This window comes from Carcharhinus amblyrhynchos, chromosome 11 (assembly GCF_965287045.1).
Source record: "Carcharhinus amblyrhynchos chromosome 11, sCarAmb.v2.hapA, whole genome shotgun sequence".
Classification (NCBI taxonomy): domain Eukaryota; kingdom Metazoa; phylum Chordata; class Chondrichthyes; order Carcharhiniformes; family Carcharhinidae; genus Carcharhinus; species Carcharhinus amblyrhynchos.
The window spans coordinates 1574818-1598025 of record NC_137334.1 but is presented as its reverse complement, the minus strand read 5'-3'; the positions used below and the strand labels follow the sequence as shown (position 1 = coordinate 1598025).

The following is a 23208-nucleotide window of genomic DNA, read 5'->3' as shown; positions in this document are numbered from 1 at the left end:
AAAAAAGGTCATCTCTTATTCTCTTTAGAGCAGAGGAGAATAAGTCCAATTTCTCTAATCTTTCCTTGCATCTTAAGCTCCTCATTCCTGATATAATTCTAGTAAATCTCCTTTGCATTCTCTCTAGGGTTTTAACATTCTTCCTTAAACAAGGTGTCCAAAAACTGAACACAGCACTCTGGCCAATGACTTGTAGAGATGTCATATCATTTCCTTGCTTTTATATTCTGTGCCTCTATTTATAAACCCAAAGATCCTATAAGCTATTAGCTTCTTTTATTGCAGGATTTTGTTTAAACGGCCAATGGCAGATGAATAGGAAGCTGGGGTGTGGTCTAAAGAGGTGTTCAAGGGAGCTTATCTGGAGAAATGTCGGAAATGCCTCTTCCACCTCCTTATCCATCCACGATGAGTTTCCTTTCTCTTCGGCCTCTGTTCCATCCTCGATTGTCTTGCTGACCCAGAGGCTGGGATTTTCCAGTCCTGCTTGTAGCAGAAATCGTTGCAAGCGCGGGATGGAAAATTTGATGAAATAGCCAAAGATCTGATGAGTTTGGACAGGAATTTCTGGTCCTGTGGTGGGCAGAACAAGAAAATTCCAGCCAAAGACACGGAAATTGCAGTCACCGTATCGGTAACAGGGTACGAGGACGTAGCAACGCTGGATCCTAATAAGGATTCCATTGGAGGTTTCAAGAGAGAGCTGGATACATGTTTGAAATTGATGCATTTAGCAGGCTACGGAGATAAAACTGGAGAATGGGACGAGCTGGGTCACTCTTTCAGGAGCCGGTGCAGCTGCTCTTGTCTTTGATCATGAGCTCCACATCAGAAGGTGAACATTTGCCATTGTCCACTAGTTTTAAGACAATAAAAACAGGCTGGATGGACAAATGAGCTGTGTCTACTTACACTCCAGTGGCTGCAGTATTAATGAATGAGTGATGAAACACTCTGATGTGTTCTGGAGGAATAAAAAGGTACTCATAGAAAACATATTTCTTTGCTCCTTCCTCCTCTCCAGAAGGAGCAAGTAGATCAAAAACAGAAAAGGCTGGAGGATCACAGCTGCACGTGTGAAGAGAGAGAACAGAGCTCTGATGAAATCATCCAGGCTCTAAATGTTAGCTCTGTTCTTTCTCCACAGATGCTGTCAGATCTGCTGAGATTTTCCAGCATTTTCTATTTTTGTTTCGGATTCCAGCATCCAGTATTTTGCTTTTATCTTAGGAACAATTGGATGTTTTTTTTTTGTTTGTCAATGCATACACTGCAGGTTAACAAAGCATTGTAAATGTGAATGCTGTAGTATCAGTGCGTGCAGTGAGCTACAGCTGGTATCTGGGCACAGGTTCACACTGCACAATCACAGGCTATTTGGTCCTTGTGCTGGTGTTTTTGCGGCATTGAGCTTCTGCCCATCTTTTCTTATCAAAATCTACCAGTTTAGCCATCTATTCCCAGTTCAGCCTTCCAAACCAAAAGGATAACTCCTGGCTTTGTATGATAATGAAAAACAGTTGGTAGTGAGTCAGAAACTCTTTCACACGCCTGCACATGGAGCAAATGGTGTCCCAGGACCTTATGTAGGAAATTACATCAACATCATCAGAATCCTCTTATCTCCAACACAACGTTATTCTGTATCAAGCTGTCACATGCACTTAAATTCCTCCACAAGTTTATAGCCCCACGTTATTCATTAACTCTTTGCTACAGACCACAAATTCAATCAATGTCGCACTTGAAAGTCACACTCAGGACTTGGGTGACATGCTGCCCTGTTGAATAATACCAAGTGGGATCACTCCAACAATTACCCACTCTGTACTGTGTGCTCTTCATCTCAATGAGCAGAGGTCACCTAGTCTGCTGAGGGTCATAGATGGACAGGCAGTCAATGCTGCCTTACTTTCACCGAATACAATTGGGAGCTAGACAGTGGCATCAATAAATTGTCACAAAGACATGCTTTAAGTCAAACAATATTTCTTTAAGCTTGGGGAAGAGCTTTCCCCCAAAAAGACTAAGGCTGGAATTCTCCGGCCACTCAGGCCCTGCTGTCACTGACAGTGAGGGTGGAGGATTTGGTGCTTAGCTAAATCTCCATTCACAGCAATGGGACAGGAGAATCCCAGCTCCGAGCAAGGTTAGAGAAGTTAACCCTAAGTGTCATAGTAGTGTTCTGTGTCAATCCATTAGGCACACTCTACACCTCAATAGTCCCACAACCAGTCAAAGTGGTGAGCTGTGCTCTGGTATTGGGGAGCGGAGCCTAAACACGCCAGTGAGCCCAGCTTCAGAGCTTGGGCATCGTTTTGCAAATGACCCGTGACCCCATCCCCTCCCCACCCTCAAACCCACCAATCAGCACCCTCTGCCTGACATGGGTTGCCGGCATTGGGGCCCTCCTGATGGGCCCCTCATTGTGATGACAAAAAACTTCAACAAAATGTCTTTTTTCAGCAATACTCAAATATATCAAAGAACAAAAGATAAAGTACAGCACAGGAACAGGGCCTTTCAGCCCAGGAGCCTGCACCGACACATGATGCCTTTCTAAACTAAAGATCTTTTGCCTCTAGCAGCTCTATTCCCTGCCTATTCACGTATCTGTCAACATGCCTCGATCCCCTCTTCTGGCAACACATCCCCGGCTCTTAACACCCTCTGTGTAAAAAAACCTGCTTCTCGCATCCTTTTCACACAAAAAAAAGGTTACAGTGAAATGAGGAATAAGAGGGGGAGCCTTCCTCATCAATTTATAACAAGGGTTACTGTAAAATTAAAAAAAGACAAATGAAGTATTCTATTGTTTAGTCACCATGTAAGTAATTACCTGATACATTGTCAAATCCATCTTGTTCATAGCATGCATCTATAAGAAGTAAAAAATGAATTAAAAGTAAAGTATAAACTGAATACAGCAGAGACTTGAACACATCGCATTATATCACGAAGTTCATTAGCCTAGAAGAAAGCTGACATACCACTCAAGATACCCTTCAGTAAGAAAAGCTCAGTTTACAATCTCTCCTGAGCATATAAATTAGTTTACCGATTATTACATATCACAACCTTTCAATAACCGGTTGATAAATTCCGCCTTACGCTGGTCAAACTATTCCATCCCCATTAGGAACTAGCGGCACTCCAATGGGGAGCTTTGCCTCCACAATCTCGGAAAGTCCAGCAGATTTTTCACCGCTCCCATGCTGGATACCATTAAAAACCTGAGAGAGAACTGGCAATAATGGCTGGAGTTTTACCACACCACCTGGGTCGGGAATCGGGGCAGGCGAGGGGCAGATAATGGGAAGGTCCGTTGACCTCAGATGGGATTTTACAGTTTTGGGATGGGCAAGGGTGTAAAATCCTGCCCCATATCTCAGCTGCTTGGATGGATGAGGGGGGGTATGGAAGGAAACTCCATCGTCCATCTGCTAATAATGTAGAAAGCTAACTCAAAGGCAGCACATTTCTTCCTACATTGTGATCAATGATGTCTAATTTACACAGTAATCTAGAATGCTACAAGGACCATTAACCTCTCTCTCAATCACTCATGTCAAGTGTCATGATATTTTGTTTAATCTATGTTAGCATAGCTCGTATTGTTTGTAGTCAGAGGTCAATCCCGTATTCTGGTGATTGCCTCCTCCATATTCCCCATCTATCACAAGGATTTCTATATCTTAATCTGGCTACACAACCCGGCCTATGTAATTTGAGTTTTTCCGATGTCTATTCATGTGTTCAATTGTTACTCACTCTTGACCCAAGCCACCACTTTTATTACCTTTTCAAAATCTTCCTAAGGGTCCATCAAGACATTCAGCTCTGACTTCTTACAAGGAGCAAACCCAACGGCTCTGTCCTATTCTCTCTCTGACTTTCCCACCTCGCACAGCTGGTGTAGACTAATTTTTCCCACTTCCTTTCCATCCCAATCATCCCTTTTGGTGCTGACATTGTGAACTCTGCCACTGAATCAGGTATTGCTGCTCCTTTCTGCATCGCCCACTAGATTGTCCCTTCACCTGTGGATAAGGCTCTAGCCATCCAAGAATACATTATACATGGTTGCATCGATATAATAACCTTGTTAGAAACCTGATTTGATTTATTATTATTGTCATATGTATTGGGATGCAGTGAAAAGTATTGTTTCTTGCACGCTATACAGACAAAGCATACCGTTCATAGAGTACATAGGGGAGAAGGAAAGGGGAGAGTGCAGAATATGGTGTTACAGCCATAGCCAGGGTGTAGAGAAAGAGCAGCTTAATACATTAGGCCTACTCAGAAGTCTGACGGCAGCAGGCAAGAAGCTATTACTGAGTCAGTGACTTAGACGTTTTCCTGACAGCAGAAGTTGGAAGAGAATGTGTCCGGTGTATGGGGTCTTTAATCATGCTGGCTGCTTTTCTGAGGTAGCAGGAGATGGTAGATGGAGTCAATGGATGGGAGGCCGGTTTGCATGGTGAACTGGGCTTTATTCATGGCCCTTTGTAATTTCTTGCAGTCTTGGTCAGAGCAGGAGCTGTGACAGATCTAGAAAGAATGCTTTCTACAGTGTATCTGTAAAAACTGGTGAGTGTGTAGCGGACATGCTGAATTTCCTTAGCCTCCTGAGAAAGTGGAGGTGTTGGTGGACTTTCTTAACTAGAGTGTCAGCATGGAGGGACCAGGACAGGTTGGTGGTGATCTGGACAGCGAGAAACTGAAATCCTCAACGATATCCAGTTCATCAGTATTGATGTAGACAGTGCTGAAGAGAGATGATAATAGCCTGATTATAGCTTCTACCGCCCGCTGTACCAAGATTGTTACTCAAATGATCAAATCACACCAGGTGCCTTACTCCTCTGGCACCTCCTTCCAATCCTTTCAACTCTCACATACAATCCTAATTCTCTACTGACCACTGAAGAACCATTACATTTTATCATTGCGTTATCTTCACTGCTTTCCTCCTGTCTCCTCTGTGAATTCTCATCCATAGCGATTTTAAACTCCATTGTGTTCTCTCTCCTGAGCTCAATGCTCTCCCATTGGTCCGTAATCTCTTCTTCCATATATATTTCCCAGCCTCTATTCACAATAAACCTTTTCACCTTGCCAGCTCAAAAGGCTTTGCGTCAAAGCCTTATCCATAACTTCCTGCTCTCTCCCACATCAACCTTCCCCCTCCCAAACCTACCCACTTCTGTGTTTGCCTCTGGAAAATCTCCCTCTTAATTCACCTTCAAATTCTGACTAACCTTGCTCTGACCCTCCATTCACTACAACATTTCTGCAGCCACTGATCTCTCATCCTCACCTCCACCTTTAATGCTCTAGCCCTATTTAAACCAGTACTCTCTCACCCTACTTGCACTGCCCAGTACGACCCTCCTCCTTTATGGCAGAACTGGTTTTGCCATTCATCACTGGATCTGATTGTAACATACGAAGCACAACTGGGCACTGCTCTCTTCTGCCAAAACTACTGGGGGGTGGGGGGCGGCATGATGGCACAATGGTTAGCACTGCTATCCCACAGCACCAGGGACCTGGATTCAATTCCAGCCTCGATTGACTGTCTGCGTGGAGTTTGCACATTCTCCCCGTGTCTGCCTGGGTTTACTCTGGATGCTCTGGTTTCCTCCCACAATCCCGAAGGTGTCATAGTTAGGTGGATTGGCCATGGTAAATTGTCCCTTTGTGTCAGTGTGGTTAGCAGGGCAAATACATGGGGATATGCCGATAGGTCCTGGACGGGATTGCTGCTGGTGCAGGTTTGATGGGCTGAATGGCTTTCTTCTGCATTGGAGGGGTTCTGTGATCCTATGATTCCACTCACAGTTCCAGAATCATCCTGGAATGTAAAGGTAATTCCTCAGCTCCAACCATCCTTGTTCACTCTGTTCTCCTGCTCCCTCCACCCTCACTTCCCACAATCAATTTGAGGAGCCCCTCCTTTGCCACCTCAGATTGACCCATTCAATCAACCTCCTCCCCCTCTGTCCCCCCTTCCCCTATTCCCCTGGACCAAACTTCCTCAAAAGGAATAGAAAGTCAAAGATCCTAATGTGATAACAACACAAAGACAGGTAAGCAACGCATTTGCAAGTATAACATTGGGGAATATGTTGCAAAACAATTGCAATGCAGGTAAATGTGAGGTCATCCACTTTGGAGCTCAAAAGAATAGAACAGAGTACTTTGTAAATGGGAGAAGGTTGGAAACAGTGAAGGTCCACTGAAAAACTTGGGTAAGTACAGAGATCATTAAAATGGCACGCTCAGAGATAGAAAATGACTAAGACTAACGGGAAGCTGGGGTTTCTACTGGAGGTAGAAGTTGTGCTGTAGCTACACAAAGCCCAGGTTAAATCAGAGTATTTGAACAGTTTGGAGCATCACACTTCAGGCCACATTGGTCCTGGAGGGAGTGTGGCATAGATTTATGAGAGTGATCAGATAATCAAAGGGTTAAATTACAAGGAATGATAAGATAAAAATGGGTTGTGTACTCTGGAATTTAGAAGGTCAAAGGGGTGATTTGAATGGAGTCTTCTGGCATTAAGAAAACAGAGAGGAAATAGAGGGGAAATATTTCTGCTAGCTGTGGAAACGATGACTAAAAGTTGGACGAAGAAAATTAGGAAACACATCTACGCACAAAGAGTGGTGAAAGTTTGGAACTCTCTTCTGCAAACAGCAATGGTGCTGGATTGTTAATATGATAGCAATAGATTGTATTCACTAAAGGTCTGAAAGAACTTGTGGCAAAGATGAGTACATGGAGTTTTAACCATAGAATCTCTACAGTGCAAAAGGAGGCCATTCAGCCCATTATGTCAGCACTGACTACAATCCCTTCCAGGCCCTATCCTCTTAACCCCTTGTATTTACCCTGATAGTGTCAGGGGGACTATGGGGAAATTTAGCATGGCCAATCCACCTAATCCACACACCTTTGGTCTCTTTCAAGGTCAAATCAAACAAACAAACTCAAATTAAATCAGAACAAAGTAAAAGGGGCAGCTCCCCAAAAGGAGGGGGAACAGCCCGAACAAAATCAAAGTACAAAGGAAAGTTGAAAACGTCAAATTAAAATGTGATTATCAGGGTCGATACCCCAGCCCCTGCGGTGCCCAGCGGCTGCAGAAGGCATCAACTGCGCCCATGGACACTGCGTGCTCCCTCTCCAGGGACACCTGGCTATGAACGTAGCCGCAGTAGAGGGGCAGACAGTCAGGATGGACGGCCCAACGATCACCCGCTGCCTGGACCTGTAAACAGCGCGTTTCACCAGGCCCAGGAGCAGGTTCACGAGGAGGTTGCCATCCCGACCCTCCCCTCTCCGCGGCAGGCGTCCTTGGATCAGGACTGAAATGCAAACAAAACATTAATAAAAGATTGTTCAGGAAAGCAAAAAGGGAGAGCAACCTAAGACAGGAAACATAGACATGGTCCACGGACTCCACAAGGCCACAGAAGGGGCAAGCTTCGGAGCCTGTGAACCAGTGAATCCTGCGGAACTGCTGCATGCATCACCCTCCACCCCAGGTCCCCGATGTAATTGGGGGAGATCCCTCTGTAAAGGGACCTCCACTGGGGACCTCCGCCACCCCATGGCAACAAGGCCCACCAAGGTGTATCCGGGCGACAGGCGAGGATGCGGTAGTGGAAGGTGTGCAGCAGCAGATAGTGAGGAGGTCCTGGTAAAAGATGGGCAACTCCTGCAAGGAGGTCGAAACGCGCCCCAGGTTGATACGCAGAAGCTGCGCGTCATAATTGAAGCCACGCCACTGGCTGAAGAAATACGTCGCCAGGGCAACCATCATGGAGGAGGCTTGACGTAAAGGTGTCTCTGCAGGGACAAAGGTATCTCCACACACCTTTGGACCATGGGAGGAAACTGGAGCACCAGTAGGAAACCCATGGAGACCTGGGGAGAATGTGCAAACTCCACACAGGCAGTCATCCGAGGCTGGAATTGAACACAGATCAGTCAAAATCAAATGAATAGCAGGCCAAGCACGAGTGGCTGCATTCTTATATTCTGAAATAAATTGCTGAAAACTTATGATTCTTTAACTTCACCCTTTGCATCACATTATCACTAAGATTTAATGTGTTATCTTCTTTACTGTTCCTCATTAACATTGAGTGGTTACAACTCAAGGCATTCTGCAAATCACCTTGTTCGCTTGATGATAAATTAGATCTATATTTTTGAGCATTTAAAGTGCATCCTGGATAAAAAGCCACTGATAACACAACTAGAAAGAATAAATAGCATACCTAAATGTCGAAGAATGCGATGTTTTTCTCCAAGTTGAAGTCTCTTGTGTAAAGAGCGCATCACCTTTGCACTTCCAAAGTTTTTGAAGCGAGATTTCACGTGGTTATAAAACCAGTCCAGTGACCCGGTATTTACAATCCTGAAAAAAAAAGGTACCTAGTTAAAACCAATATTCTATATTTTAGCAGAAAACCACTCAGAGTTACTCAGATTGGGTAATACAATTACCATCTCTCACTGATATTAACTCCCTACAAGAAGTAAATGCCAAATGTTTTATTTTTAATCTCTTCTTTGGTTTTATTTGTTCCTCTGCCCACATTTTTATGCACTCTCCCGCACTTTATCTTCTCCTTTCGCCCCCACTCCCTGTTTGGCTCCTCATCCAATGTTCTTTCTCTTTGGGATTTCTTATTCCTCTTTTCTTTCCTGCTCCAGTCGACAGGCTTTTAAAATCTAACTGTATTAGCATTCTTTCTTGATTTGGAGCTTGTTGCTTAATGTTCATTGGGACTGTAAAATGGGAAAGGTTAGATTTGGCTAGCCAGGATCCCTCTCTCTGAGTTCCTAACGCTCAGAAATTCTCCAATCAGTGCTTTAACTGGTTCCTCTATCATTAACATACTTCAGGTCAAAGGGCACAAAGTAATACATCCGTTTGGGTGAAGTTCCAGTGATTTACAGTCATCCAAACTGGGAGGTGGGATATCTTACGGATAATGGATGGAACTTTCCTGTTCTGTCTATTGCAGGAATCATAGCAGGTGGAACAGAACATTCGGAGTACTGTTTAAAGGTCCTTTGATCTCAGGTGGGAATGTCAGGTCTTGGGGCACGCGTGGCCAGAAAATCCCACCCAATATCTTTTTATAACAGCGTTAGGGCAGAAACATGGTCATGTTTGCAGGCTGGTTTCGTTGTCACTTCTAGATCAGAAGATACCATGCCAGAAACTCCATACAGCTCCATGGGAGGGGTTCCCCTTAGTGTTGGGGAGGGCTGACCCCTGTGACCCCATTGGTGGCTCCAATGTCTGCAAGGAGCTGGGGATGAGAGAGGCTTGCGCTGATGCCATGGAAACTGGGAGAGGGGGGCGCAGTTGCCCTGATGTTGACATTATGGTGATAGACAGCTTGTGCTGTGGTGGCAGTAAGGAACCCCCGGTGCTTGTGAAGGGGTCCTCGTGTTTATATCCGGACTTGGGGGGGGTGGTGGGGGGCAGTGTGTGTGTGTGGAAATCGGGCTCCACTTCCAGTGCCATCTTTAAAAATGGCATTCTAATTTCTGTGGAGCTGGTCTTGCCAGCTCTATCAAACCCTCCCTCGTTAGAATCACTCAATTTTTTTCTCAGAGAGGCTCAAGATCTGGAGTGAAATCTGGTCTGTGCAGCTGGAGAGTAACATACTGGTTTTCAGCTCGAGCCTGATACTGAAAAAATACAGGAAAATTGCACCCATAGAAACAAAGAAAATAGAAAATAAGAGGAGTAGGCCACTCGATCCTTCAAGCCTGCTCCACCATTCAATATGATCATGCTCCATATTCCTGTGGTCTCACCATACCCCTTGGATTCCTTAAAGTTTAGAAATCGATTTCTTCTGGAATATATTCAGTGATGTAGCCTCCACAACCTTCTGTAGTTGTCTATTCCATAGGTTCACTACCCTCTGAGCGAAGAAACTTCTCCTCATTGCAATCCTAAATGGCCTACCCCCCTAACCTGAGACCATAATCCCTTGTTTTGATCCATCAGCCAGAGGGAATAACATCCAGTCTATTCAGCCATGTCAGAATTTTATACACTTCAATTCGATCACCTCTCTTCTGAATTCCAGTGGATATATGACCAGTTGACTCAATTTTGCCTCATTCGAAATTCTGCCATCCCAGGAATCAGTCTGGTGAACCTTCACCGCTTGCCCTCTGTGGCAAGTGTATTCTTTCTGAGATAAAGAGATCAAGACTGCATACAGTACTCCAGGTGTGGTCTCACCAAGATCCTGTACAGCTACAGTAAGACATCTTTGCTGCTGTATTCAAATCCTCTTGAACTAAATACCACATTCCATTTGCCCAGTAACCAGGACAACCGAGTCCCTCTGCACATCAACATTTCCCAATCAATCACCATTTAAATAATACTCTGCCATTCTGTTTCTCCATCCTAAGTGGATAACTTCGTATTAGCATCCATGTTATGCTATATGTGAGGTAATGCATTTCGGAAGGTCTAACATAGATGGGAAATTCACAGTAAACGGCAGAATCCTTAAGAGCATCGATAGGTAGCAGGGTCTGGATATACGAGTACACAGATCACTGTGCAGATGGAGCAGGTAGTCAAGAAGGCGTATAGCATGCTTATTTTCATTGGCTGGGGCACTGAGTTTAAAAATTGGTCAGTCATGCCTCACTTGGAATATTGTGTTAAATTCTGGCTGTCACACTGCCAGAAGGATGTGGCGGCTTTGGAGAGGCTACAGAAAAGATTTACCAGGATGTTGCCTGGTATGGAGAGCATTAGTTATGGGGAGAGGTTGGAGAAACTTGGGTTTGTTCTCACTGGAAGGATGGAAGTTCAGGGGTGGCCTTGGTAGAAGTCAAGATAATGAGGGGCATGGACAGAGTGGATAATCAATAGCTTTTTCCCAGGGTGGAAGAGTCAATTACTCGGGACATAAGGTTTAGGTGCAAGGGGCAAAGTTTAAATGTACTAGGCAAGTTTTTTTTACACAGTGGGTGGTGGGCGCCTGGACCTCACTGCCAGGGGAGGTAGTGGAAACAGATATGATAGTGACTTTTAAGGAGCATCTTGACAAATACGTGAATAGCTTGGGAATATTTGATTTGATTTGATGTATCATTGTCACGTATTAACATACTGTGAAAACTATTGTTTCTTGCACGCTACACAAACAAAGCATACCATTTGTAGAGAAGGAAACGAAAGATTGCAGAATGTAGCGTTACATTCATAGCTAGGGTGTAGAGAAAGGTCAACATAATGCAAGGTAAATCCATTCAAAAGTCTGACAACAGCAGAGAAGAAGCTGTTCGGTTGGTGTGTGACCTCAGACTTTTGTATCTTTTTCCCCGATGGAAGAAGGTGGAAGAGAGAATGTCCGGGATGCGTGAGTTCCTTAATTGTGCTGGCTGCTTTTCCGACGCAGCGGGAAGTGTAGATAGACTCTACACTTCCTCTACTGGATGAGAAGCTGGTTTGTGTGATGGATTGGGATACATTCACAGCCTTTTGCAGTTCCTTGAGGTCTTGGGCAGAGCAGAAGGTATATCAAGCTGCGATACAACCAGAAAGAATGCTTTCTCTGGTGAAACTATAAAAGTTGGTGAGAGTGGTAGCTGACATGCCAAATTTCCTTAGTCTTCTGAGAAAGGAGAGGCTTTGGTGGGGCTTTCATAACTGTAGCGTTGGCATAGGGCAACCAGGCCAGGTTGTTGGTGATCTGGACACCTAAAAACTTGAAGCACTCAACCCTTTCTATTTGATGTGGACAGAGGCATTTCTCTTTTACAGTTCCTGAAGTCGATGACAATCTCCTTTGTTCTGTTGACATTGAGGGAGGGATTAATGTTGTGCACTAGTTCACTAGATTCTCTATTTCATCTCTACTTGCTACCTTGTTGTTGTTTGAGATCCGACCCACCACGGTGGTGTCATCAGCAAACTTGAAAATCGAATTGGAGGGGAATTTGGCCACACAGTGATAGGTGTATAAGGAGTATAGTAGGGGGCTGAGAACACAGCCTTGTGGGACACCGGTGTTGAGGATGATGGTGGAGGAGGTGTTGTTGCCTATCCTTACTGATTGTGGTCTGTGAGTTAGGAAGTTCAGGATCCAGTCACAGAGGGAGGAGCCGAGGCCCAGACCACAGAGTCTGGAGATGAGTTTTGTGGGAACAATGTTGTTGAAGGCTGAGCTGTAATCAATAAATAGGAGTCTGACATAGGTGCCCTTGTTATCTTGGTGTTCCAGGGTTGAATGCAGGGCCAGGGAGATGGCGTTTGCTGTGGACCTGTTGCGGCAGTAGGCAAATTGTATTTGATCCAGGGAGTCCGGGAGGCTGGAATTGATTCGTGCCATCACTCGCCTTTCGAAGCACTTTATAATTATGGATATCAGAACCACCGGCCGATAGTCATTAAGGCACACTGCTTGGCTTTTCTTAGGTACCAGGATGACAGTCGTCTTCTTGAAGCAGATAGGGATCTCAGATTGTTATAAAGAGAAGTTGAGGATGTCTGTGACTACCCCCGCCAGCTGATCCACGCAGGATCTGAGTGCACGTCCGGGTACCCCATCCGGGTCAGTCACTTTCCGTGGACTGATCTTCGAGACAGATACTCTGACATCTGCAATGGTGACCCCGGATACAGGTTCATTCTGGGCTTCCGGGGTGAAGGGCATGCTCTCGCTGACCTCTTGCTCAAAATGGGCATAGAATGCATTAAGCTCATCAGGAAGGGGTGCGTTGGAGCTGGTGATTTTACATACCTTCAGCTTGTAACCTGCTTTGTCTTGCAGACCTTGCCATAGTCAGTGTGGCTGGCCTGGGACTCTAGCTTGATTCAGTACTGTCTTTTGGCATGTATAATGGAAGAATAGAGGGATATGGTCCTCTCCTCATAGCTAATGCCCTCCATACCAGGCAACATCCTGGTAAATCTTTTCCGTACCCTCTCCAAAGCCGCCACATCCTTCTGGTAGTGTGGCGACCAGAATTGAACACTATATTCCAAGTGTGGCCTCACTAAAGTTCTATAAAGTGTCAACATAATTTGCCAATTTTTAAACTCAATACCCCAGCTGATGAAGGCGAGCATGCTGTATGCCTTCTTGACTACCTTCTCCCACTGCATTGCCACTTTCAGTGACCTGTGTACCTGTACACCCAGATCCCTCTGCTATCAATACTCTTAGGGGTTCTTTCTATATTTCCTATCTGTATTAGACCTTTCAAAATGCATTACCTCACTATGGTTTCTTTTCCTATGGCTTTTGGATATGTTCACAAAGAATAGAAGGTGCAAATGCCACAAATGGATTTTGTCTTGTCCATTTAAGGGAGAGCATTCCACCCATGGTTATTTATATTTTAAGAACTTTCCAGAAGCATGTTCAGAATCTCAGAATTAAGGCACTAAAGGAGTCCATTTAGCCCAACATAGCTGCACCAGTTCTCCAAGCGAGCATTGTGTGTCATTCTTTGTTTCTCCATACCCCTGAACTTTGTTTCCACTCAGATAATCATCCAATGCCTCAATTGAACCTGCCCCCATCACACTTGTAGGCAGTGCCTTTCTGACTCAATCCAATCATATGAGAAAGATTTTCTTACATCATCTGTGTCCTCTCGTTCTTAATCCTTTTATGAGTTGAACTGTTTTCTTCCTATCTGCTCTGTTCAGCCCCACCATGATCCCCAATCATGTTCAAACACGAGTTAACCCTTTGCCTCTCTGGAAATCACAAAACATCATCTGTCCCTCTGCTGCATCTCGGGCAGCATTTTAACCACTTATTAAACTTAATTTCAAGAAAATGCTGACTGAAGACTGCATTTTGAAAGTTAAGAAAAAAATTAAGATATCCTCACTGGGTTTGATATTGGATCATCGATCATATTCAAGGCTGAATTAGACAGATTCTTCATCAACAGAGGAGTTAAGGATTATGACTGAACAGGAAGAGAAATAGAATTCAAGCCACAACCAGATCAACCATGATCTGATTAAATGGCAAAGCAGGATTCGACGGCCAAATGGTCTACTCTCACTTCTATAGTTTATGTTTTTTTGCTTAGGTAATAATACAAAGAAGATACAGCATTTCACAGAGTATCAGGTGATAATATAGAAATATCCTGAACAGCACCGATCACGTCATCCGAGATTTCTAGCACTTTTGTTCTTCAGTCTTTGTTACGCTTCCTATGCGTATTCTGACGGTAGATACGTACGTTTACCTATTCCAGCCAGCTTACTGAAGACAAACGACTATTTCCATCATTAAGCTTCTTCTAAGGAGTTCCAAATTCTTTCTCAATAAACAGTTAAACAAAGTTTCAAACGAAGTATATATATTTTCCAAGCAGAGAGTGCGTGCGTGGCTGGCTTCTGACACGTGGCTTGATGCTGAATCTTTGATACTTGATATGCTTTACAGAATAGCACGTACATTGTTCTCGTAAGGATCCAGGATTTTATTAACTAGCGTTCAAATGCCAACTCGGCTACAAGCCAGGCAACTCAACGTCATATTTCAAGCTACAAAAACAATCATGAAACCCAGGGGATCACTGGCTGAAATCCATTTGAAAAACAATACAGGTATTGGCCAAGTTAAAATCTCACTTAAAAGATGTAACCCCCGACTTACGTGACATCCTTGTGTAGCTTCAGTGGGAGATGAACAGAAAGCCTGGAGAATTAGCATGGACTGATCTTTTAAGATATTTGCACTGTTTCCTTGATCTCCCGTTAGGGATGGAGGAAAACTGAACCCGCAGCCCCCCCCACAACACAAGGTTCGAATTTTCTAACAAATTGTCACCTTTTCCATTACAAGTTAGCACCAAAGTTGAAAATGGCAGGAGAGAAAACAGAATGAATCTAGAAGTAGCGATTGGGCAACTACGTGTTGTGCCCTCCAGGAGGAAGGGTTCAGCTGAAGGAGATAGGAAAGTTCACAGCGTTGTACCCCTGGACAATAATCTGGGGTGGTGGTGTTGTGCTGACGATGATACCACTGGATAATAATCCAAAGGCCCAGGCTCTATTCTAGGGAATAGGTTCAAATGTTACTACGGGGGCCAGTGAATTTAAACGCATCAATTGAAAATAGTCTGGAACTGAATGCTAATCTCGGTAATGATAAGCACAAAACTATTATCAATTGTTGTAAAAACCCAACTGGGAAGGAAATCTATCATCTTTATCTGGTTTGGCCTACATGTGATTCCAGACCTATCGCAATGTGGTTGACTCTTAACTCTTCTCTGGAATGGCTAGCAAATCACTCAATTCAAGGGTAATTGGGCAGCAAGTGCTGGCTCAGCCAGCGACACCCACATCCCATGAAGGAGTGAGAAAGTTGGACCAGGAGATTTTGAGAGTTAAATGGAGAAGAGAAGGAACATACAAGACAAAGTATTTGGAGCATAGGAGGGACAAGAGAGAATGTGTAGTGGAATATAGATTGGTTTGTCATTAAAGTGAGCATACAAGGAAATTATTTGCTAACAATGCAAATAATGAATATATTGCAGAATGATCTAAGTCTTGCAAAAACTTGCAGTTGTTTAGATATTGGAGTCAACATTTTGTTTCACTGATGCAAAGAAGTGTTAAATACTTCCATCCTACCACAAGATGGTGACCAAGTATTGCGAATGTTCAGCACTGTGATCAACGTACACGTAATGGCAAATTTCACTGATCCCACACTGCCAGCACATGCTGAGAAATGATTCAAACCCTTCAGCTCCATTCTCAACTGCACTTACAAACTAGATACAGAGATTATTCCTATACACCCTATTTTTTTACTGATGATCTTACTAAGCTATCTATTGACATAAAACACTGCATAATGTGATTCAAGACATGCTACACTGCACAAAACATTAGCATTATATGTCATACATTAAGTTTATACATTACAATTTTCTTTCTCACTGTGGGGTGGAATATTCTATGTATTGGCAACCAAGGACAACGTGTAATCAGAGCACAGGGCAGATGTTTGAATATAAAAGATCAAGTAAACATGACACAATTCAGACTATATCCCTCACCCACCAACTACACACCCCATTCACCGCTACATCTCCCAGTCTATTCCCCCAATCTCCTGACTCCCCTCCCCCCCCAACCACCTTCCTTTGACTACCCCCACCCCGAATGATAATCCTCTAACTAATTCCACACCCCCCGCCCACTCAACACACTACCACTGACCACTTGACACCCCTACCCCACACTACATTTGGAGGGGAAGTGGCTTTGTTTCTGGATAAGTACTTCTGACTCTGATTGGCCCAAAATGTCTGTGGTGTGGCATTCTGTCAGAAAATTTTGGTGTATAATAGGTATCAGCAAAACAGGTTGCAGGAAGGGGAAGCTGGGTCCTCATGATTGTCAGGTTATGGTGGATGCCACACACTAATATAAACATGGAGTGCTGACTGTCCCTTTAAAGGATCAACTGACAGAGTAAGGGTCACATGACCCGAGGAACTGATCAGAGAGCAGGGTGGGGGATCACTCTGGTAACCACGGCATTCTATACTCAGGAGCTGATAGCCCTGAGGCTGCAAGTCTCTGTATAGTTTTAACCTGTAAATAAACGAGTTATGTTTTCTCTAAACCCGTGTATCCAGCTCTCTTTTGAAACCTCCGATGGAATCTGCCTCCACCACTCTCCCAGGCAGCACATTCCAAATTCCAATAACTCTCTGAGTAAGGAGGTTTCTCCTCATCTCACTCCAAGCTCTCTTGCTCTCTAACTTGAGATTATGACCCCTAATCACTGACATCCAGCTAACAGAAAGAGAATATCCTTCATTACCCTGTTGGGGAGGACTTTCCCATGTGAAAAGACACGTGGCTTTGCCAGGGTCTTTGTAAAGACCCTCTTGAATGTGGGCTACGAGGACACTGAGTGATCTAAGCAATGAAATTCCATTTGCAGATCCAAAGTGTGTGTTATGTAAGTGCAGTTCCATGGCTCTTGTTGAAGTTCTGCTACCTTTGTGTAATGGGATAATAGAATGGGGTCTTGAGCCATGGGTGGAGTGGGTAGCTCTTTCACCAAGCAGCCATCTTATGGCAGACTGTTGAAGGAGGATGGCATTGTGGGTGTGCCAGGTTAATGAGAAATCACTGAGTTGGATTTCTTGTTGTGGTCACACACCAAAACACATTTTATTGAGTGATTGTGGCATTGCTCCCCATTGACACAGGACAACGCCGTGCTACACTGGGGTACCCTGCACCCCTTGAGAAATCTGCTATCCTGGCAAATCCATGTGTCTTTTCAACCCAGTTTTTCCTCTTTAGGTTATAGAAGATGAAGTCCTCCCAACAGGGTAATGAAGGATATTCTGTTTCTACCAGCTGGGTGTCAGTGATTAGGGGTCACAATTTCAAGATAGTCAGCAAGACAGCTCAGAGTGAGATAAGGAGAAACTTCCCTATTCAGAGAGTTATTGGGATTTGGAACGCGCTGCCTGGGAGAGTGGTGGAGTGGATTCCATCGCAGGTTTCAAAAGAGAGGTGGATATATATTTGGAAGTAATGAATTTAAAGGGCTATAGAGATAGGGCTGGAGAATGGGACTAGCTGGAGCTCTTTCAGGAACTGGTGCAGACACAATCGGCAAAATAGCTTATTCACAATAGGTTTCCGTTCTGTAAAATACTATGGCCGGAATTTTACCACCCTACCTGCCACAGGAAGTGAAACGAGTGAGAGGGGCGGACAATGTGAAGGTCCGTTGACTTTGGGCAGGATTTGATGGTTTCAGGATGAACAAGGCTGTAAATTCCCGCCCTTTGATTCCAACTCCTACAGAATGTCTGAGTCTCCTTCAAAACATTTCTGTCAATGACGATTTGTGCTGTTACCAATTTCTAGCTAGAAAGAACTAGGTGCGAAGAATGAAAGGTGATCATCACAACCAGTGGGGATAGCTGCCCTTGCCCTGATAGCTCACTAACTCCTTAGTGAAGGAGCATTCTTCCCAATTTATCTCAATATAGGAGGCATGTTTCCAGAAGATGCTCTTGGGGTAAGGCCTACTAAAGAAAGCTCTCCTCATCATCTCTCCTTGAATAGGTTCCCCTCGCTTCCTCCTCCAGTGTCTGCTCTGCACATTCCACACAGCAAGTAGCACCTTAACTACTGGCCCCATTCTTATGTAAGCAATGTAATTCTTCCCGCCGTTCTGTGCTCAACAGAATCTTTGAATTCACGTGGGCAGTATAACAGCGTACCACAATGCTTTCACCAACTTTGCCTGAGCTTTTAGATCAGAAGAACCTCAGCTGCAACTTGTTAATTGGCTGTTCAAATGGCTTCAGAACAGGATCTACTTTGCTTCATAATACTTGTTGCTTCACGTATTCTGTGCACATTTGTTGACCCAGTTTAGTGCCAGTGAATTTTGTCACCCTGTTGATGTCTGATGCCATGATCAAACCCTTTCACCTTCTTTGGGTGCACAAAGGGGAGGAGCAGGGGCATTTCCCATACTTCTATGATTGGCTATGTCTGTGCAAAACCAATAGAAGTAGCCCTGTACAATTAAGCTGCTTGTCCTATTGTATCTCGTCCTTACGACACAACTTTTGAAAAGGTATTGAACAACACAGCCTAGGATCTGTGCTGAAGTCATTGGAAGCTGGGAGACTATGGTTGTCTTCAGTGTTGCTGAGCTGATCAGTCTGTGTCACTCCTGGTCACAGTGGAAAGCGTCTTTGGATAATATTGGACCAGAGCCAGATCAAGTTTAACATTGAATTGCTCTGACTTGCTCCAGGAATGCAAAATGTATCAATGTACAACGGTAATGGGCGTTACTTGCAGCTGTGGAAACTCGAGCACAAGCCAGCAACTTTGAGGGAGAGAATGGCAGGGCAAATGAATAATGGAAGGTAAAACATCAGGAATAGGGATTCCGATGGGTTTGGAGAAAAACTGGGAGGTGCATGCATAACAAAGAGAAATGGGGAATAAGTGAGATGTCCATGCATACGGGAGACTGGTTCCATGCATTGCCTCACCTGGCAATCCGGCAGGAATCACACACCCAGCCGTACTCCTTTTTGTTGAATTTGCTACAGCTTTTGCAGGTGTACAGACAGCAATCCAGACATCGACGTTTGCTGTTCACCAGGAACTGAAAGGGTTCCAGGCAGTGAATGCAATGACCTTCATTAAATTTGGCTTGCTTCGTAAGAAACTTCCTCTTAGTTGTTTCTTCTTCAATTTTAGACCTTAATTCCCTAGACAGCAGGGAGCAGGATAGAAGGGACAGGAGGAAATACAGGAAAAAAAGATGAATGAATTAAAGTAAAACAAAGATATCTACTATAAAACCTGGTGTATAAGTTGCCCCCACGTACATTCATATGGTTGCCACAACAATAAAATTATTAAAGCTGATTATAAAATTACTTCCCTAAATTTAAGGATTATAAAAACTAGAGGATAAAATTTACAAATTGATTGGGTCAGATGGACAATCCTATGAGATTCATCAACAACCCAAGCTGAATACCCAGTGTACAAGCTTAGTGAAAATTATTAAAATCTATCCTTTATGTATGAAGATGCAATGCCCCCACAGATGCATGCAATGTGCCCATCCCTAGACTGACCCCATCATCCCACAAGGGTATTATACCCATGGCAGACCAGGTGTTGGATGGCGTGCTCATGTCCTGTAGGCTAGTGGAGACCTGGAAGTGGCCAATTAATGGGGAATAAGGGTTTCCACCTGACACTGCTGGGACTTTTCCTGCAGCATGGGAAGACTGTGCCAAGAGTCACCTGGTGGCCTTTTGATCAGGCCAGGGGAGTGAGAGGCGTGGGGGGGGAGGGGGGGGGGAGTGAGAGGCGTGGGGGGGGAGGGGGGGGAGTGAGAGGCGTGGGGGGGGGTGGTGGAATGCTTTCTGTTCAGATGGTGCTGCTGGGAAGAGATTCTCTCTATTGTATTGTCTAATCGCTCAGAGATAGATCTTTCATTCTGCTGGGAGTGGAAGCTCCACCCAAGTCGATGAGCGTTCTGATGGCCAGTGGATCACTGTGGGTGGGCTGGCTAAACGCAGATGGGACCCACCATTGGCTTTTTCACTAAAAGCCCAACCCTGCAACATCCCACCTTGCTGCCCTAACCCTTCCCCTTCCCCCCCCCCCAACATAAAATTCAGCCAAGAGAATTAAACTTCCCCATACTCACTGCCTGTGAATGTTGCAGCATATCTGAGTAGGGCCACACTAACCTATATGTAAAACAGAAATGCACCTCCAAAAATAGAAACCCAACCCAGCTACATCCCTGCATAGGGTAGGGTAACCCATATAGTTATCTGACCGAACAATTCAACTTCCTCATCCCAAATCATATGGACACCTATGTTATCAGAACTCTTATCGACAAAATATCTAAATTCGTTGTTCAATGAAAAATTAAGAATTCTGCGGATCAATTGTCATAAGGAAATATATTTGATCTTATCTAGGATCTCCCAGCATTATTGATAAGAACACATGGGTTTTTAAACAGCTTGGTCAGCTCCCAGCGCACCCCCTGTCCCCCCAATGTCTTAGCTTTGCAGAAACATAGCGAATTGCTTCTTACTCACATTTATGCTGTTTGTTTCAATCCATCCCATGGTAACTTATTCACAAGACCATTGACTGCAGAATATTCCACTACCCCACCTTATAAACCTTTTCGATTACACATTTTTGCTGCTTTCTGCACCCTCCCTGCACCCCCCCCCCCCCCCCCCCCCCAAAGTGTAAAACTTACTGGGATCTGCTTTGCCCGTTCCTTTCGTAATCTTTAAATAAAACCTTAATTAGTTCACATCAAAGTCTAATTTTTCTGAAGAGAACAAGCCTGACTTCCTTGACTTCTGCATCATGAGTTAAACACAATTACCCACAGCTCATCTTTATTGCTTGAATGAGAATCTTCTCAAGGTGCTAATATCCATTATACAACTACATGACATAAATTCTAAAATTACTTTAACAAGAGATTTTATTTTCCACTAGAAACTTCAAGTACATTTAACTTTCAAACTGTGGATTGTAAATTGTACAGCAAAGCATTATCGTAGTCACAAAGTCACAACTTCTGTCATCTGTTTTTCTCAACTGCGACCTGATACTGGTGGCTATATGATAGCAATTTGAACAACCTTAATCCTAATTTATTATAAACTGCTTTCCATAATTACAGAATTGTTACGATCAGATGGAGGCCATTTAGACCTGCGTGTCCACGCCAACTCTCAAAATGAACACTTTGACTTACTACCGCTTCCCTGCCTCAAATAATCATCTAATGCCCTCTTGAACCTGCCTCCATCACACTTCCAGGCAGTACATTCCAGACCAAACCACTGATGTGAGAATGACATTTTATTCTTCCTGCCAAAGTTGACGATTCACATTTGTCCACATTATATTCCATTTGCCAGATTTTTGCCCACTCACTTAACCTATCCGTACCTTTTATAGCTTCCTTATGTCCTCTTCACATCTTACTTTCCTACCGCTCTGTGTAATCAGCAAATTTGGCAACCATTCCTTCAGTCCCCTCATTCAAGTTATTTCTCTAAATTGTAAACAATTGAGATTCCAGCAATGATCCCTGTGACACACCACTCACTGCCAATCTAAAAAGACCCATTCATGCCTCTTCTCTGCTTTCTGTTAGCCAGCCAGTCTTCTATCCTTGCCAATATGGTACCCTCTATAACATGAGCTTCTATTTTCTGCAATAATTTTTGATATGGCAATTTATCACAGTGTGCGCGCCCAGGGCACTTACTTACACACCCCTCAGAGTAAGAATCTGTCACTTCTGAGACAGGTAACTTTGAATGGATAGAGACAAATGGTATTGGACACTGAGGATTGCTGAGTCTTATCTCAATCTCTTTGTCCTCCTTGGAGAAATGGCTGTACAATATCCTTAAGGGGACAGAATCGCATGGGAGGTGAGGTGCTGTCCTTCTACTGAATTAGCACCAAAGTGGAACAGGAGGACGCTGGGTTTTGCTAAACCGGAGGCTCCACATTGACCATTGGTGGGGATTATGCTCGCTCTGCCAGAGTTCCCTCGGGCACTGCAGGGCACCGGGCAGAGAATTGAGGAGTTGACCTGATGCACTGACATCCATAGGATACTGGAAATTCTGGGCAGCTTGCACTGATTAGTGGCGCTGGTGCTGAAGAGATCTGGAGAGGCAATGCCAGCTACCTCCCCAATTGGTGATCTCCACCAGGCATTGAGCATGCCCAGCCAGGGCTGAGGGTGTCACAGAGGAGACTGAAAGTGCGACCACTGATGGGATGTCCTAATCAATGCCAGTCCCCTGTAACTGAGAAACCACTAACTCTAACTGAGTAACAACAAGTGACAAAGGCTACAGCAGCCTCTGGATGGGACCCTACGAACATTTCCACAACAAGGACAACTAGCCAGTGCTTCATTGGTACCCTATCCACCACTCAACATATTCACTCCCTCTGCCACCAGCACAGAGTGGCAACAGCGTATACCATCTACAAAATACATTGCAGCAACTCACCAAGGCTCCTTAGACAGCGTTTCCCAAATCCTCTATTGCTTAGAAAGATAAGTGTTGCAGATACAATGGGAACACCACTTTCTGCTAGTTCACCTCCAAGTCACTCACCATCCTGACTTGAAAATATATCACTGTTCCTTCACTGTCGCTGGGTCAAAACCTTGGAACTCCCTCCCTAACAGCATTGTGGGGTGTGTCTATACTACACAGTGGTTCATCACTGTCATCTCAAGGGCAATTAGGAATGGGTAATAAATGCTGGCCTAGTCATCAATGCTCACATCCTTTGAAAGGATATATTTTAAAAATTGCATCTCAGCCTCAGGCTGAAACAAGGGAGCAGGACACAAAGGGGGACACATGTCTACATCAATGGGGACAAATTAGAAATGGTCGAGAGCTTCAAGGTTTTAAGTGTCCAGATTACCAACAACCTGTCCTGGCCAACCATGGCAACACTATAATTAAGAAAGCCCAACAATGCCTCTACTTTCACAGAAGACTGAGGAAGTTTGACATGTCTGCTACGACTTTCACCAACTTTTACAGATGCACTACAGAAA

General features: G+C 44.3%; 1 protein-coding gene across 4 annotated transcripts in view; it reads right to left on the bottom strand.

Annotated features, from left to right (window-relative positions):
• Positions 1 to 23208, bottom strand: part of LOC145349817 (melanophilin-like) — a 137172-nt gene that overhangs the window by 60935 nt on the left and 53029 nt on the right. For 3 of the 4 annotated variants that reach the window (XM_080198370.1, XM_080198369.1, XM_080198371.1), the window contains exons 4-6: positions 19100 to 19321; positions 8296 to 8435; positions 2840 to 2878 (exon numbers count right to left, since the gene is read on the bottom strand). In XM_080198370.1, coding sequence (XP_080054496.1) covers positions 2840 to 2878; positions 8296 to 8435; positions 19100 to 19321 — 401 coding nt within the window. The remainder of the gene's footprint in view (positions 1 to 2839; positions 2879 to 8295; positions 8436 to 19099; positions 19322 to 23208) is intronic. The other variant, XM_080198372.1, reaches the window with a different exon arrangement.